Here is a 17638-nt window from a genome sequence, read left to right as displayed (position 1 = left end):
CCAACGAGAGAGTCTAAAATTATTTGAATTTTAATTTAAGTGGCACGTGCAACAATTTAAACAGCAAACATTTGAAGCATTTAATTGGTGATGGGGTTCCCCTAATCATCGTCGATCTTCAGCATATACTCCTCGGCACGTAGAGCCAATTCGCGTATATTTCGGAGGCAGCCAGCGGCAGCCAATTGCAGCTCCTTGTTGGTGGAACCAATGCACTCCAGCAGGAAGGGCACGACGCCGCTCTACAGAAGAGAAATGAAGTGATTGTGGACAGTGGGTGAGTGAGATTCGTTTACCTGGTGCATGGTTATGCAGTTCTGCGGATCCATTGATAGCTTCTCTAGAGCCATAGCTGTACTACGATGTACCATGGGGTTATCGCTGGTCATGTAGGTGACAACGGGCGTCACTGTGCGCAAGCGGCCCAACTCTTCGGTGTTATTGCCATAGCATGCGCAAGCAGCCACAGCCGCTGCCAGATTCATGCGCAGCAAATCATCCGTGGTATTGACTAGATCTGCCAGCTTATAGATGACACGTAGATCGGTTAGAATTGCCAGATTGGTTTGATCCTGAGCTATTGTGGCAATGGCTGCACAAACGGCAGATAGAACGGATATATCTTTAGATTTAAGTAGACCCACCACCAATTCCATGGCTCCCACTAGACTACGCACTAGCTCCGCCGAATCGGTGGCATTCTTTACACAAGGACAAATGGCATAGGCGGCATTTGCCTGCACCCGGGTACTGGTGTTTTTTAGTAGTGACCACACCAAACGCACTGCATCCAATTCCTCAAGTATGCGCATACTTTCAGGATCCTCGGCGCATTCTTTCAGAGCCTTTGCCAAATTTTCGAGCAAGGGGCCATGCGAAGAGTTCAGCAAAGCCACCATGGCAGGTAAACCACCAGCCTGACGCAGTGCTTCGCGATTATTTTGAAACCTCACGCACTCGGATAGTGCTCCGCAGACGTTGGTCAGAACCTCATCACATTCATCGTTGAGCAGAGCCACCAAATGGTTCACCGTACGCATAGAATCCAATTGTTTGACATTCGCATCCGATATGGCGCACATCCAAATGGCCCCAGTGGCTCCCCGCAGCAATGGTTTGTTCTCTCTCACAGCTTTGTCCTTGATTATGGTGACCAGAGGTTCTAAGCCCCCGGCCTCCCGCACTAGATCTCGTGTGGTCTCATCAAAGGCGCACTTGTAGATGGCCGTGCTGCCCTCCATTTTCAGATCAGTGCACTCCGAACTCAGGTGGGTCACTATGTCGGCTATCATGCCCTCGGTAGTGATGGCCAATTGGAATTTGGGTTCCGATGAGCATTTCTGAACCGTTCCCATAATGGGTATGACCACATCAATGTGACAGGACTTCAGCAGACGAGCCATTAGAGGCACTATGCCACTCTTACGCATCTGCTCCATATTGTGCTTGGAGTCGGCCAGTGTCCACAAGGCCCTGGCGCCAGCTCTTGCCATATTTAAGGACTCAATGTCCTCGGGACTTAGATGCTCCCGTGGAGTTTGTAGAATGCTAAAATGGAATGGATTAGTCTTGGATTAGTACAAATAAATGATCTTCACCTTAGCTTGATGTCTATGAGATCCACTAGTTTGGGAATTCCGCCATAAACTCTAACATATTTCCTTGCCAGGCGAACCTTACTCACATTGGCCAGAGTTTCAGCTGCCATGGTCTTTAGATTCTTCATGGCCGAATTCAGTACGTCGACAATCAATGGAATGCCATCAAGATCAATAATTGTCTTCCGTATATCAATGTTCAATGTAATCTCCGACAGGACAGTTAGAGAGCCCAGACAGCACTTGGTATCATTGCATTCCAGGATATTCACCAAGATATCGAGACCTCCAATATCCTGTATGGCAAACTGGTTTATTTGCGTACTCAAATCGTAGTCCTTGAGGCAGCAGAGCGACATAATGGTGGCCGTTTGATTGCCTGCCTTAATGTATTTGATTAGCTTTTGAATGTTATAATAGTCGACTGGTATTTCAGCTGTGCGGGCGACCTCCTTCCAGCGGTCCTCTTCATCTGTAGAGGATTCCACATCCGTGGTGTCGGAGTCTTCGGTGATTACTTGACGTTTATCGCGTGAAAAGCGATTGGGGCAGGAACCGCATTGTTCGCGTATCTTGCGAGGGCGATGTGAAGATCCTCCAGTTCCAATCATTATTTAATTTGTTTTCTTGATGGTTTTCTCTTATTTGAAATCACGGTTCTAGTAGTGGAATTTCTTGTGTAAAGGAATGTGCCTTTTTTTTTACTGGAGCGGGAGAAGGGAAAATTTATTGATCAATCAAAAAGTTTATGGGTTGCTAAGGTAATTAAAGGGGAAATAATCACACTTGCTAGGCGTAGTTCGAATTCATGGGAAGGGATTTTTTATTTTAAACTTACTTTAAATTTAAATACATTAAAATGTATTTTAAAATGCAAACGTAAATCAATGTACCGCTATTTTTAAGACCGTTAATCTTATCGATATATTTTTGAAATCATTCGATAACTGCCTTTTACGCACTAAATAGTTATCGATAACTGCGTGTTCATTGGCCACCCTATTTTAAGCAACAGCTGTTTTGTTTTGTTTTCATTTCTGCGACGTCATACGTAGAGATGGCACCAACTGTGACTTTTTAGTGTAGCGTTGAACAAGTTAATTTAAAGTGATTTATATAGAAATGTGTAACTGTTTTTTAAAATATAAAAACTTATAGTGTGATAAACAATAATTTACGTTTCTATGTATGACTTTTTATTCAATTTAATGCTAAGAAGTGACTGCATGTGACTAGGGAATACCATGGCCAAGTCACTGTCTTGTCACTTTTGGCCATCGCTGGCCATCAAGTACCTAACTACGCGCAGTTTCAGTTTCAGTTTGTTTTTCATTTCCAATTAAATCGCTCTGAAAGCAACTGCAGCGGATTATCATTATTATTGTTATTATTATTTGTTATAGTTGAATTACTGCTGCACACTACACGCACAGATGGGGAACGCGAGCGGTAAAAAGGAATCGGACAATTTATATTCGTCCGATGAACTGCGGATGCTGGAGGCGGCATACAAAAATGCATCTGGTGGAGCACTGGAAAAGTTGACCTCCGATCGTCTTGTGGTAAGTTCTCGCAGTGCAGTGCAAAAGAAAATCAATGCAGTCTCTTGCAGTTTCGGTCACGGTCAGAAGGTCAAGGACTAGAAGTCATGGGGTGGCCGACTGTTTTGTTTTTTTTGTTTTTTTTGTGTGATGACAAATTACTTCGCACCGCAAGTGGCCACTATCAGGTCCGACGAGGTTCACGTGCCTTACCAATTCTCCACTATCAGTATATTGTTTATTAAAACGTCACTGCTCGTCATTCGGATTTGCCTAATTTGTTTGACTAACGCTTTTCCATTATACTGAATTATTTGTTTGTGGTTGAATTTGCTTGCTAACGAATTAGTCGTGATATTTTTTATTGTCACACCCAACGAAGAGGGGAGAGTCCCATTGACAAAGGGGGAAATTTAGGCAGAAGGGGCGCCCAAGTGAAGGGGGTCGTCGGCGGCCAATTATGGTCGCAAATGAAATTGAATTAAAAATAAACAATGTTAACCTCTTAAGGCTTTTAAGTGGTGAAATTTGATTTTTATTGTTCCTAAAGAACTGAATCGAATCAACTTTTTTATTGTTTCCCCTTTTTTGTTTTGTTTTCACATTTCCTTGTCATACATTTATTAATACGTTTAATAATATAGGACATATGTATATAATTTTCATATTGAGTGCACTTTGATCCAATCCTTATCCTCCAAGATCGATGACAACGTGTGTTCGCACTATATCTTATCTTATCTATTATAGTCGGTCAGTCATTCAACTATACTTTCTCTTTTTTTTTTTATCTCATCCATTTTTCCATTTAGTCTACATAGTTTTCGTCTTATCTCTTTGAACTTTTCCCATATAGTTTTTTGTTTGCAAATTTCTTTTAATCATATTTTGATATGGTTTTTGTTTTATATGCTATTTTTAACGCCATGGATGATAAGTCCAGTTCATCATTTGGTCCAAATAAATCCAGTTTGAAACCAGTTTAGACCAAATCTTTAAAGATTTAAGCAGTTTTGGGCTTTTTGTTTTCTTGTAAATTTGTTAAATAATTAATCATTTTTTTTGCTTCTTTAAGAGTATTTTATGAATGAAATTTTTATTTTTGGAATAATTTGCATTTTTTTGTTTCTTTAGAGATATAAGGAATAAAATTTTCCTACTTTAATACATTGGAACTTTTTATACTCTTTGTTAAATATTACATTTTTTTCATAAAATATAAAATTTAAATATATAGTTAATATATAGTTAATCTCTATAAAAAATAAATGTGATACAATATTACAATTAAATATTAAAATAACTAATCCTTAGGGGTTTCTACTTCATGAAATTGTTGTTGCCTTTTTGCTTTCAACTCAAAAATCATGTTTTTCATACAGTTTACTTTTTTTACTATCATTAATTTACCCGTTTTGGGCTCTAGTTTGTTTTAGGTATTAAGCATAATGACAATAATGATGATTCCCTTTCTTATAATCATATTTTGATATGGTCTATCAGTTAATCTGAACACGTCCAGAATCTTTCCTTAATTTCTAGTTTATTTACTCAGCTTAAAAGTCAAATATCTATAGGAACTTTCCCTAAAAGGAAGAACTGAAAGGAACCCCTTGAAAACATTTGTTAATTTCTTTTGCCTCCTCCTATATCATTAATGTTTTTGGTGTGTGCATCTCAAAAATTATTCACATTTTGTGGCCATTAAAGGGTTAAGACTCATTTGTTCGCAGCAGTTCTTGTCAATTTCAAGTTCATGTCGTTTTCTTGGCTGGCTGCTGATTCTCTCCCTTAAAGAATGTGCTGTGGTCAGCACTTCACATACACACACATACACACACTCATACATATGTTTGTGGATGTATGTGGATGGGATCGGCAGCACCCAATATGTTTTATGTTTGTATGCTCAAGTGTATCCGGTTTTTAATGCGCATTTTGTTTATGATTTTCTTAAAAATATAAACAGGAAACCTGGTCACAAACCATCGAACGTACTTTGGCCGAGAGTACAGCTCAATTTTTGTTTATGCCCACCAAGCCGGGCCAACAATGCATAAACATACAATTGAGAAAGTTTGCCGAACCCTATTATGCCATGGAACGTGGAACTATAGATCAGAAACTGCAGTTGTTATTGTCGTCGTTGCAGAAATCTGGCTCCTCGGATACCTTCAATATCAAGCAATTGGAGCAGGTGAGTAAACAATGGCATCTAATGAATTCTATTTTTAAACAGAATTTCTGGTTTTTCATTTCATTCTAATAGTACATCTACTCGGTAATCAAGAGCTATATCCATCTGGAAAGCACATCAAAGGGCTCATGTATCAAGCCGTGGCAAGACTTGGGCTTCAATACCACAGAACGTTCAACGGTCACCTTTGTCAAGGGCTTAATGCGTAATCTGGGCAAAGAAATGGAACACAATATGACCAATGAGGCGTTGGAACGTTGGCTTCACATCACTCCACAGTTTCTTCAAATTTGGCGGGAGGTATTCGTTCAATTGTATTCACGTCATGGCGGCAGCAAACGTATCATTATAAAGGAAATGGAAATACCCATATTACCGGAATTATGTGGTTAGTAAATAATTATGATGTTTCAATCAGGCACTTTTTGAAAATAGCCAGTTTTATTTCTGAACTTGTTTTTTTTCATGATTTCCATTGTTGAATTACGAAACTAAATATTTATCACTGCTGAAATTTTGAAAGTAATTCATATATAGATTAGTTAGTTCTTTAATTTCTTTATGTATTTTAAAAGAAAATCTTTAAATAGTTAATTATTGTAGGCATTTCATTATTCTTTAATATTAGTTTAAGTAATTCAAATGAATTTAAAGTTATTTTTGCCACATTCACATTTAAATTTAGTCAACTGATTAGTAAGTGAAAGAAATTACGTAAGTTAAGTTATTAAACTATGTAGTTGTACATTATCTTTGCTAATACTGCAACTACTTATTTTTGGGATTATTATTCCCATTTGTGAAAGTGAACTTTATACAATTCAACTGTTTGTAACTTTAGCCAATTGAAGTAACATATTTCATAAGTCGATCTAGAGATGAACTTGACCTTTTAAAAAATGCAATAGACTTGAGAAGTATTTATTGTTTTTAACAAATTTATAATTATAACATGCACTTATAGGGTATTATGGGATATTAAAGACGCCGAAATGAAAGATTTCCCATATACGATGTACGACGGGTTCTTACATCTCGGGGACTATATGACCAAGTACTGAAGCTACAAATTTGGAAGAAACAGATTTCACCAATTTAAATGATTAGTTTTCTTCTACTAGCTATATATGTATATTTGTTATCTAAAAGTTTTCCCACTTTGGTACCCATAATTCCTAAAGAGCCTTTGGTTTTTCGCAGTTTTCTAAACTCGACTTAATTTGAATCGGTCTAAAAATTGATTCATTTCTAAATTTTCTTTTCTTTTACTGCTTATTGCATATTAAAGATACGAAGTTCCTTAATTTGCAGCCCTAGAGTTGTCCATGTTATAAATTTTTGTATGTTTTAACTTTTTACTGAGACATTTTCGACTATTCGAGCATCTCATGTAAACATCTAACAACAACTTTAAGAATATTTTTAACAGTTTGAGATTTAAGTTGTTTTTTATTAATTGTTGGACCGAGTATATTAAGAAGAAAGAAATATTCTAAAGACACTTAATTTATTTCTATAATTTTAGACATTTAGGATTATAAGATATTTGACATCAGCACTGTTAGTTATTAATACCTATAGTCAATAATTGTATTAATAACTTATTCTAAAACAATTTATAGGATATAATAATGTTTTTAAAAACATCTAGTAGATAGGATGCATTTCCAGCAGCAACTAAATATGTAATGAATACCTTTTTCCCTTTTTTTTTTTTTTTTGCAGATGCCCCTCAGAATAGTCATTATCGACCCATTATGGAACTGCCACATGTATTGTACATCAATGCTCAATTACCGCGGGAACATCGTCACAAATGGCGGTTTCTGTTCTCATCGAAAATCAATGGCGAAAGCTTCTCCACCATGTTGGGCAAAATTATGGATAAGGGCCCAACGTTGTTTTTCATTGAAGATGAGGATCAATATATATTCGGTGGCTATGCACCCGAATCTTGGTCACTTAAGCCCAGTTTTGGGGGCGATGACACCTCATTGCTGTATACATTAAGTCCCGCTATGCGGTGTTTTAGCGCCACAAACTTTAATAATCATTATCAATATTTGAATTTAAATCAACAAACTATGCCCAATGGTTTGGTAAGTTAACAACTAAACACACTAATTGTAGAATCACTAATTGTATTTGATGTGCATTTTTCCAGGGCATGGGAGGACAATTTGATTTCTGGGGTCTATGGATCGATTGCATGTTCGGTGATGGTCAAAGTGTGGAAAGCTGTACCACATATCGTGACTATGTGCAGTTGAGGTAAATACTGATGCTTAAAATACACTACATTAGCAAATTGTTTACTAAGGGATTGTCCATTTCATATTAGTGTCGACCTAATCTTGCAATTAATCATTTAATGACGTAAATAAGAAATAAAATAGTTGTCTGTGCAAATTCTAAATATACAAGTTTTAGTATATCTAATGCTTAGCCCATTCTGTAAGATCTCTCATCTTATGTTGTTAACTACTTTAAAGTCTTTCACTTAACTTTATCCTGAAGCACTATGAGTGTATTAATGACTTTTCCTTTCTTTCAGTAAACGCAAGCAATTTAAGATACGCAATCTGGAGGTTTGGGCCGCTGGAGATTTGCCTGTTAAGGACGAAGATGAAGAGGGAGGTGAAGGTCAGGTATGGGCTAAGCTTAACATCCTTTTTTCGTATTTTGTTAGTAACCTTTTTGTTTATTCCATAGAAACGTTCGGTTTTGGATAGTAATTTAGAGGATCGCGCGATGCTGGAAATAGCCGGCAAGAAAATGCATTCCGATGGCTTACGTGAGCCTGGAATGGATGATTGATATTATATTGTATGCAATTTTTATCAGAAATTGATCACATTATGCCCGACTGTGAGCTATTATTATTGGGCAATCAGCTAAGAAACTTTAATTCAATTTTTTTACCTTTAACACAATAAGGAAAAAGTCCTGCGAGCAATTAAGTATTCGTTCTTTCCATTCCCTTAAAAAAAAAAACATATTTGTTTAGCTATTAATGATTATATATATATATATATACAATGTATAATGGATATAGTTTATGTAATACTGAGAGTATTGTTGTTGCGTTTTAGACATAAAACAAAACGAAAAAGAAAATCAAATCAAAAAGCAAAAGCAAAAAATTGTGTGTATGTGTGAAAATGAAATTGTTTAAATGTAATGTGAAAAGTTGTTTTTCCTTCTTTCCTTTTGCTGCGTCAATAAAAAGCAAAATATTTGCTGAATTCAAATTTATTGCTAAAAATACACACAATGTTTTTTCTCTCTGTTTCTAGTATAGAATAATATCTGATTATAATAACAAGTAGAATTTCAAATGAGTTTCTTTTTTATATGTCAACTGCATAACCAGACAAAGTAACTCCAGGTGCTATTTCCTCCTCAACATAGGATCCAGCCTCTTCAAAGGAGCGTGCATTGCTGTTATCCTCAAAGCTGCGTCCCACAGTTGATCCCGCTTGGTGTAATGTCGGTGCCCGTTGTCCGAAATTCCGGGCTACTCCATAGTTACCAGATGAATATGCATTATGCTGATGCTGGTCATTGTCATCGTCGAACCGACGTCCTGTCGTACGTAATTTGGGCGCCTGGAATGTGTGCTGCTGTTGATCGGTATCGGAGCCACGACGATTATGAAAATCATAGGTGCTTGTCTCTGAACCTCTGGGATAATTGGTCTTACGTAGCATGGCCTTGAAATTGAACGGTGGATCCTCCGAATTCTAGCCAAAACAAATTGTCAGTAAAAAAGAACTCAAGGATAACCAAGAGATAGAACTTACATCGCCTCCATCGTTGCGTGCCATATTCTGTAATTCACGCACTGGATCCGATGGTGGATAGGAGGAGCGTTGCTGGTAGTTCCGCTGCTGCTGATTGGGATTATTTCGATAGTAATTTGACGAGGGCATCGGTGGTGGAGGCGGCGGCGCTGCATAACCCTTTAACGAATTGCGTCGCGATCCAGAGCGATGAACGCCCCAATTTTGATTGCTATTATAGTTGCTGCTGTAGCTATTGTAGGCATTGTTATAAGCATTCATATTCATTTGCATTTGATTTCTGAAATTTTACAACAGGGATTGGAGATTAAAATATGTTTCCCATGCGGTTAGTCAATAAGTCAATAGTTTGTCCCAAATGTAAGATATGAAAGAGAAGATATATAGATAAACTATATGTATGCTGAACTCCGATCCAAACTCCAACTTTGGATTGACCAAATATGCCGTAATGGCCAAAAGCGTTTATCATCATAGAAATAATGTCGCCCTTTAAAAAATGGTTAACTCAAAACTATTTATATAAATAGGTACTATAAAATTAGGAACAATAATTAACTAATAAGATCTGGATATAGTTCTCTACTATTTAACAACAGAAATGGATCATCAGTGTTATAACTTTTAATGTAACTCTACTGAAACTCAGTTAGTTTGTTATTAATACTTAGATTAGGAACGATAAGTTTTTTAATTTTGTTTAAAATGTTTTTTTGAGTTTACTTTTCTGTTTTTAAATCAATTCAAGAATTCTAAACAATAGTCGAAATATGAATACCTTTATGAACTCTTCTTTCATTTACTCCCATTCTTCCTATTACGTCAAAAAAGACAGGGGTATTCATAGGGTCAGTTGGGGTTTATTATTATTATCAAAATCAAAAAACTATATAAGTCCCTCTGATTTTAAAATTATATTTACAAGAAGTATTCCTCATTTCCCCATATATTTTAGTTGAATTTGAAAAGATGACAAAATGGCGACATGTTTCATAGTTTATGGACGGATCTACAAAATATTTACAGGGAGAATCAAAAAATCCTTTCGATTTTGTAGGCATTTTGTGAGTATTGTGGAGGTCGGACTGGATGGGAGCGTCCAAAAATGTCGATATTGTTTCCCACAAGATGTTTAAGGCGAAATTCTTTATACTAATTCTGATTCTGATAGCGCCCGTGAGTATGCACATAAAAATGTGGAATCTACAGTTGCAAGTGGTTTGAATTCCCAACTACTTTTAGCTTTGAAAATACTTACAATATCGTTACAACTTTGGATTCTTTAGCAAAGCATGCTGGGGATAGAACTTTGTGGTTCTTAAAATAGCTATACCCAGACAACCTGCTTAACTTTTGTGCTGTCTATGATTAAAAAACTTATAAATTAGTAAGATGCCAGATTATGGATCATAAGCAGTTTAGCCTGTTTGGACTTCATACGTTTGAAATAATTATCTAAAACTTATCTGGAAGTAATGCCTAGACTAAATTACGATAAGAATTTTAATTCAGAGTTCTATCTAATGTAATTTACTCCTTATTTAATGTTCATAATTAGACGAAAGCCGTTACTTTGAGTATATTGAAAAGAGTTGTGTTTGAATGTTTTTTAATATTTTAACTACTCAATGAATTCTTCCGTTACTTACCTTCTCAACTGCTGTGGATCTCTAAAAAACCCCTGATTATAGATGTTATCGCTTTCGCCCATACGATCCCAGTTCGTTTGGCATGCCTGCTCCTTCTTATAGGCATTGTAGGTAAGGGCACATGAAGTCATCGATGGATTACGCTGCAATGGACTATCCCAGGCTTCATCATCTTCCATTTGCTGCATCAGCAGTTGATTGGGAAATGTTTGGCGTGAAATCGAATTGGCCGGATCGACCATATATTGGGTATCATAGAAGGGTATCTGGTCCAAACGGAATGGCATCTTCTTGATGGGCACTGGCAATGGTCCCAACTGTGATGAGTTCACTTCGCGCATGTTGATGCGTTCAAAGGGCACTGCCCTGGTGCATTTATTGAGTCCAGCCACCATGCGTTGATTGTAGATGTGAACCTTTTACGGAATAAAAAGAAGTTGAATGAATATTGTATAGATGTATATATGATTGAGTGCTAACCTGTTGCGAAAGATTTACGAAATCCTGAAATCTGGCGGCTCGATAGTGTAATAACACCTGGAAAATCGATTTCTCACGCCATTTCTTGGCAAAGGGCCGAATAAAGTCGGCTGTATTCTCATTCAATTGGCCGGTCTTCTCATTGACCAATGGTGGCAAACGGACGCGGTCCCGGAACCCACGATAGGCTAGAAAAATGACAAGAAGGAGAAGTGGAAGAGAAAAGAATGTAACCTATTAAAAAATTGCGGTCACCTTAATTTAATTAAATTTTCATTTCTTTTCTATGGCAGACACTTATAATTCATCGCTGTCAAAGTCTAATGTCTCAGGATGAAAGGGAGGGCACTATAAGCCGATTGGTTTGTTGCATCAGATCGAACCCTCTGCCTCCGCCTCCCCCTCCCTCGACCTAAGCGGCTTAAGTTGTTGACAAACCCTCCAACTCTCTCCTCCTTCTCACCGCCTTCTCCTGCCGCCCGACTAGTTAGACTTTTCTTGTTAGATATATTTCTCTGTTTTATTGATGTGTAACTTGAGTTTATCCCCACATGGGTTTTAGTAGTAGTAGTAGTAGAAGTAGTAGTAGTATTAGTAGTTTAGATACTTTGATGCATAGAGTTCCCAGATCTATTCCTCAGTTGAGGCCTGTTCAAGTTTTGATATGCGAATCGCGGCTAGAGCCTCATCCATGCGTGCCTCCAGAAACATTTCCTCAGCCTCCGAAGGTGTTTCACTTATATCAATATGCTCTTCCTCATATTCTTTAAGTTTCGAAACAAGAGTTTTTTTACCTTTTTGAATTTTACTGGCCGCCACATCATGATGCTCTTGACCCTTTTTGCCCACTAAAATAGAAGTGTGAGTCAGTTAAGCTTAGTGACTACTTAATAACATTCTTGTACTTACACTTAAAAACTTTGCCGCCCTTGACACGTTTGCGTGCCAGCAATGCTCTCATCATGGACTGCACTTTGATGACTTTTTTAACCTGAACCTCATAGGACCTGTAAGTTTACGACTTTTGTCAACTGTCCGTAACTTCTACTTGATTTCTATGAACCCACCTGGCCAAGAACTCGTCGTTGTAGTAACGCAAGAAAACCTTGGTTTTGCCCAAGGACCAACCCTCCATTTTTAGACGTAAGAAAAGTAGACGACAATTGTCTTTGGTCATTTCCACAGGTTCATCAAAGTCAAAGGCCAAGAATTGGTAGCTAGTCGAAAAAAGTGATGTTAGCTGGTTTTGATATTGTTTCTGGAGTTTTGCTTTTACCGTTTCAAGAACTCCTCGAAAGGCAAACGCGTGGAGAAGCCTTTTTGTCTGGCCACAACTGTATCCAAAACACCGAGAGCCTTCATTTGCTGTTGCACTACATCTGAATGGAAGGCCCTCGGCTTGTATTCCAAATCCGCTCGAATACAGCGCACAAAATGTACGCCCAAATTGGCATTTTGGCTAAGCATTTTGAGCAGAGTTAGACAGGTGAAACGGAAATTGGCCGCCAAAGTGCGTAGATTGTTCACCTGCGAAATGCAGCCAGCACTCAATGTATTGAGAGCCTATTAAGAATAGTAAAAGAGAAGAAAAACCATGATTTTGATAGAAGACTCTTTTTTGTCCAAGCACTTACATATGATCTACGTTCGGTCTCATCTTTATGCTGTACAGCCTCAAAGGGCATTGTTAGATTACCAGCTTTGGTCAATTGATTGGTGAACATGAGCATGATGCTCTCGTCCAGCGAAGAGCGGAATGTTTCAATCATTTCCGGGGGTACAAAATCACGATTGATATCGGTAAAGGCACGCGTATCATAGATAATACGGCCCGTATAATGAGCGACAGACAATTCAGTGGCAGTGTGCTTCTTCACAAACTGGCTGTGCTTTTCCGAAACGCGATCTGCAATAAGGAGAAGAAATTTGAAAATTGTTAGACAAAATAGTGACAATGAAGGGAAATACCTATGTACGAAGTAAACCAAGGAGTCGAACTTTGTCCCCTAAAGTATGCAACTGCTAGACACAAAAATTGTTTTTGTTCAGTTTCCTATTGCATACTTTAGAGGGCAAATGCACCTCAACTAAGATATCAAAGGACGAGTTTAGTGAGTTCTAATTTTATAATATGAACATACCCATTATCAAATCCTGATCCTGACAGGATCGTGAAGCATCGTCAATAATATAAAAGAGACCATCTGGTTTGGTCAACAAATTATCCAAGGCTGTTTTATTGTCATAAAAATTGAGATTAATGGTATCAATATCCTCTGCTTCCATTTCAAGCATTTCGCTGATAAAGATCCGTTGATTATAATGATATTGCATTTGTTCATTCAATGTGTTGATCATCAATTGCTCGAGGCCATTGCGATTGAAACATTCGAAACCATACATGTCATGGATTATTATGGCATTCGTGTCACCACTGAAAAGAAATTGTTTTCCAGTTCAAAGAGCATAAGTGAAGATGTTGGAGAATTATACTTACAAGACCGCTCGTGGAAACGACATATTCATGTTGATGCGATTGATTATAAAGTCCACGAGGCGTGAATAAAGTGTTGAGGCCACAGCATCTCTGGCATCACGGGCCTCCTCTGTGGTATATTGACGCCTCTCAGCAATGCCTCCTTTGACCATTATGAAGTTGGTCAATGACCACATGAATTTCTTCTCATCGACACGCAGTAGTTCCGATATACGTGACACAATATCCGTGTTTTCGACTTCGGCATATTTGCCCGATTGACGGAAACGTATGTTGCCAATATTCAAGATGGCTGCCAGGACTTTTCGCACGGTTTCCAATTGCTTATGATTGAAGTCCAAGTCTCGCAGAATGTTTTCAAATTCACGGTAACGTTCAACATTACCCTCCGGGTCGTCACGACGATATTTCAACTTGGTCGGAGGCACCTCTGGTGGAATACGCAAATAACGATAGTTGCGATCGGCTTTCAAATTATAGTCCTTCAATTGATTCTGCTGATTGATGAAATCATAGAAATAGTAAAATATATGGAAATTATGCTGAGTCCCATCCGTGGTGGCGACACGTAACTTCTCCAACATATACATATTGAAAACGGCACCGCTCATTTTTCCTGTTTTGCCAAAGGTCAAGCAATATTGCAGGACACATCGTGTGGAGTCATTGTTGACTGGAGTGCCAGCATTGACCATCATTAGGATGGCCTTGATGGAGCTTTCCACGCGTCCAGTGGCCCCTCGATTGCCATCACCCAGATAACATAGATGCTTGATCAAGAGACGAGCATTGGTGGACTTGCCGCTGTAGCTCTCGCCAGAGAAGACAATGTGCTGCGGTTCCCGATGATGCAGCATGTCCTGGTAGGCTATGTCAGCCACCGAGAAGATATGCGGTTGATTCTCTGAACGTGACTTGAAACGGTATTTAGCATGGAACTGAAAAGGCACAAATCTATGTAGTGTGAAATCGTTCATTGACCAGTTAAGATTGGGCAAGTTGAGAAAAACGTACTAACTAATAGAAAATATGGTGTCCTTGTTTTAAGTACGAAAGGGCACCTCTGGCTTGTGGCTACGTACTAGACTCCTGGTTCCCAAGAACAGCCAAAAGACTTTCAACGTCTATGGTAAACTAATCTGGAGCACTACAAGCCCATTGAACAGCATTCTGTTACAGAAATTCCAAAATGAAGCTCTGAAAAACTGCCTACTCTTCGCTTGGCTTAATTAGGAGAGCTCAAGACTATCGAATACTAAACTGTACATTTGAGAAGATATCATACGTTGGATCTGACAATTTAGGAAATATAATCCACATTATCCAAAAGCGGATATAGAATGAAAATTTGGTGCCAAAAGCGTTATTTTATCCATAGAATATTAAGTCCCACTTTTTACTTTTCCAACTTTAATCCACCCTCCTAAGTGTAATAGTCCACATGTGTTGAGTGTTTTTTGTAAATTTTCAGTATATAAGAGGTTGTCCTTCTCTGAATTTTTGAGATACAGAATTTCTGATAAAAGCTGTGTGAAGTTTTTATCCTATCTTGGAGTTGGTTATGTTTGACTCAGGTACTTGCCCCCTCTTGAATACAAATGATGGATTGCACGACTCACCTCTGGAGTTAACTCTTGCTTTAAATCATTCGAATTTATCGATAGTAAAATGTCGCCGATGAAACTGTAGGATTCTCCCATCATCATGCGATTACGCAAAGATTCGATTATACTCTCATCCACTGGATTTTCGAGGGCAGCCAAGTCCTCGGGATACATGCGTTCTGGCTTCTCATCGAAACGCTTAATATAACCACGATCAACAAAAAGTTCCGGTTCCTTATACAAGGATTTAACATCTCGTGATAGCTCCAACATTTCGGACAAATCAGACCTCATTTCATCCTCGTTTTCGATCAATTCGGTGAGAAATGGATGCTCTACCATTTCAACCATCATGGGACGATTCTCGGCATTCTTCTCCAAGCATTCGGATATGAAATCATTAATCTGTTGTGACCAATTAGTCGGGCGCATTAAAGTAGGCGGAGGATTCCGGATGATCTGAAACATGGCCCTAGTTGGATGCATATCTGCGAATGGCGGTTTGCCATCAGCCAATTCTATTGTGGTAATACCCAAGGCCCAGACATCAGCGCGTACGGTTATGTCTGGTTCGCGACTCTCCATGGCGGCCACCACTTCGGGTGCCATCCAACAGGGTGAACCAATGCAAGTGCCCCTCTTGCCCATGGTTGAGTCCACTTGTCGCGACAGACCAAAGTCGCAGAGCTTGACTCGACCGTTCTTAGTCAAAAGGATATTGTCTCCTCTAATATCCCGATGAAGGACATGATTACGATTGAGTTCAATAGCTGCCCGACATGTCTCGCGAATAATATAAGCTATATGCTCCTCTCGCATACGACGATCTAGTTTTAGCAGTTTATTCACCATGTCCACAGCTGCTCCGCCAGCGCAATACTTGAGGAAAAAATTAAAGTTTGAAAAAAACCATAAAAGGTCTCTGCGACTTCATAACTCACCTCCATGACAAACCAAATTTCATCGGGTCCATTTGGTTTGGACAACTTGTACACTCCATAGAACTCCGGAAGATTTGGATGCGTGCAATAATCCCGCAGAGTACGATACTCTTCTTCGATCGATACCTGATGCTCTTCATCGTAGTGCTGTATCTTCAAGGCCACTATGCGATCATTGTCCAATTCCTTGGCCCGAAACACTTTGGCATTAACACCTTGGGCTATCTCCTCATAGATTTCAAATTTGTCCGTGGGATCCGGTAATTGCGTATACGGTAGATACATCTTGACACTTCTTTTGCTCTGTGGGTATGGTTAAGATGTGGTCAAGGGTGGTCTTTTATATTGATCTTTTAAATCGCATTAGGGTGCCTCCTATAGTTTGCGTAAGGTCTTTGAAAACATTTAAAGGGTTTCACTTAGACTTGGTTGGGATAGGCAAGAGTTGAACAAGAATTACGAAGGAGGGAGACACCCAATTCAAGAAACACTTGAAGATGAAACCTTTCCAAGTGTGTGTAAGTGTGTTAATAGGAATTTTCTTTACTTCTTCTAAATGAAATGCTAAAAAATAGAACCTGGACACCAATCAGTGATGATTTCTTACTTGTTTCGTCTCTTAATACCTAAAATTGGTAAATATTTAAAATTCCGATAAATACTCTTACTGAAAATCGAAAATAACTAAAATTACTGAGCTGTAAATCTGCAATTTTGAATCGGGTCCTCCCCGAAAATGTGTTATAGATCCGTCTAGCAAATAGAAACTGATCAGAATGAAGTTTAATTTTCAGTTTAAAAGAAACAATGAATAAAGAAATCCTTTTAAATTAGTAAATTTTGTCGAAGTCCTCAAAGACCGATATCACTTGAATACAAACTAAGTGCAAGTTATATCTAATCGAATCGGTTTCTCAATAGTCCTTAATCCTTTTCAACTCACACAAGCACACACTCACATGCACACACACACACCTTTTACTTTCACGTTTTTACACCTCAAAGTCTTGAATTTGTGTATTTGTTTTTCCTCTTTTGATTTTCTCGAGCCCCGATCACACACGCTTGCAGCACATAACACTGCAAAAAGCCAACTGAAAGTTGGGAAAACATTTTTGTCTACGAAACGGGAAAATGGAAGCCCCTCAACAGACATTTGCCATCTAATTCAATTAGTTGCCATCGACGAGTGAAAGGAGAACCAGAGAAATGAAAATCAGCTGATTGGACAGACTAATGTATATATAATCAATAGTAATGTGTATATAATATCTTATTATTTGTATTTACAATATATTGTTGTGTTGTTGTTGTTGTTGTTGGTGGTG

At 38.3% G+C, this 17638-nt stretch overlaps 3 protein-coding genes across 3 annotated transcripts; 1 reads left to right on the top strand and 2 right to left on the bottom strand.

Moving 5' to 3' along the window:
• Nucleotides 1–14: 14 nt before the first annotated feature.
• Nucleotides 15–2391, bottom strand: gudu (Armadillo repeat-containing protein gudu). Its single transcript, XM_068284144.1, has 3 exons — nucleotides 1599–2391; nucleotides 297–1548; nucleotides 15–242 (listed from the first exon to the last, which is right to left on the bottom strand). Exons 1-3 carry the CDS (start codon nucleotides 2207–2209, stop codon nucleotides 102–104), a joined length of 2004 nt encoding a protein of 667 aa, XP_068140245.1. The 5' UTR covers nucleotides 2210–2391; the 3' UTR covers nucleotides 15–101.
• A 504-nt stretch (nucleotides 2392–2895) lies between these two features.
• LOC137572361 (MTOR-associated protein MEAK7) lies at nucleotides 2896–8610 on the top strand. The gene is made up of 7 exons (XM_068284106.1): nucleotides 2896–3160; nucleotides 5109–5336; nucleotides 5409–5724; nucleotides 7062–7435; nucleotides 7501–7607; nucleotides 7891–7984; nucleotides 8049–8610. The coding sequence occupies exons 1-7, from the start codon at nucleotides 3032–3034 to the stop codon at nucleotides 8151–8153; spliced, it is 1353 nt and encodes a 450-aa protein (XP_068140207.1). The 5' UTR covers nucleotides 2896–3031; the 3' UTR covers nucleotides 8154–8610.
• On the bottom strand, nucleotides 8573–17422 carry ninaC (STKc_myosinIII_N_like and MYSc_Myo21 domain-containing protein ninaC). The gene is made up of 14 exons (XM_068284105.1): nucleotides 17286–17422; nucleotides 16311–16613; nucleotides 15385–16248; nucleotides 13766–14703; nucleotides 13410–13702; nucleotides 12903–13174; nucleotides 12545–12831; nucleotides 12336–12485; nucleotides 12178–12275; nucleotides 12063–12116; nucleotides 11269–11456; nucleotides 10789–11204; nucleotides 9140–9419; nucleotides 8573–9079 (listed from the first exon to the last, which is right to left on the bottom strand). The coding sequence occupies exons 2-14, from the start codon at nucleotides 16593–16595 to the stop codon at nucleotides 8687–8689; spliced, it is 4518 nt and encodes a 1505-aa protein (XP_068140206.1). The 5' UTR covers nucleotides 16596–16613; nucleotides 17286–17422; the 3' UTR covers nucleotides 8573–8686.
• Nucleotides 17423–17638: the final 216 nt, after the last annotated feature.

The sequence above is a fragment of the Drosophila tropicalis genome, unplaced genomic scaffold, assembly GCF_018151085.1.
Source record: "Drosophila tropicalis isolate 14030-0801.00 unplaced genomic scaffold, ASM1815108v1 contig_302, whole genome shotgun sequence".
Taxonomy (NCBI): domain Eukaryota; kingdom Metazoa; phylum Arthropoda; class Insecta; order Diptera; family Drosophilidae; genus Drosophila; species Drosophila tropicalis.
This window is presented reverse-complemented; position numbering and strand designations above follow the sequence as displayed.

Excerpts from the sequence above, each read along its gene's own strand:
- ninaC (XM_068284105.1), bottom strand. The coding sequence starts at position 16,595 with ATGTATCTACCGTATACGCAATTACCGGATCCCACGGACAAATTTGAA. Across the intron at positions 14,704-15,384 it reads AGCAAGAGTTAACTCCAGAG|TTCCATGCTAAATACCGTTT; the intron begins GTGAGTCGTGCA and ends GTGCCTTTTCAG. Across the intron at positions 13,175-13,409 it reads GGATCAGGATTTGATAATGG|ATCGCGTTTCGGAAAAGCAC; the intron begins GTATGTTCATAT and ends TCCTTATTGCAG.
- LOC137572361 (XM_068284106.1), top strand. The coding sequence starts at position 3,032 with ATGGGGAACGCGAGCGGTAAAAAGGAATCGGACAATTTATATTCGTCC. Across the intron at positions 5,725-7,061 it reads CATATTACCGGAATTATGTG|ATGCCCCTCAGAATAGTCAT; the intron begins GTTAGTAAATAA and ends TTTTTTTTGCAG. Across the intron at positions 7,985-8,048 it reads AAGAGGGAGGTGAAGGTCAG|AAACGTTCGGTTTTGGATAG; the intron begins GTATGGGCTAAG and ends TTTATTCCATAG.
- gudu (XM_068284144.1), bottom strand. The coding sequence starts at position 2,209 with ATGATTGGAACTGGAGGATCTTCACATCGCCCTCGCAAGATACGCGAA. Across the intron at positions 1,549-1,598 it reads CTCATAGACATCAAGCTAAG|CATTCTACAAACTCCACGGG; the intron begins GTGAAGATCATT and ends ATTCCATTTTAG. Across the intron at positions 243-296 it reads ACTGCATAACCATGCACCAG|AGCGGCGTCGTGCCCTTCCT; the intron begins GTAAACGAATCT and ends TCTCTTCTGTAG.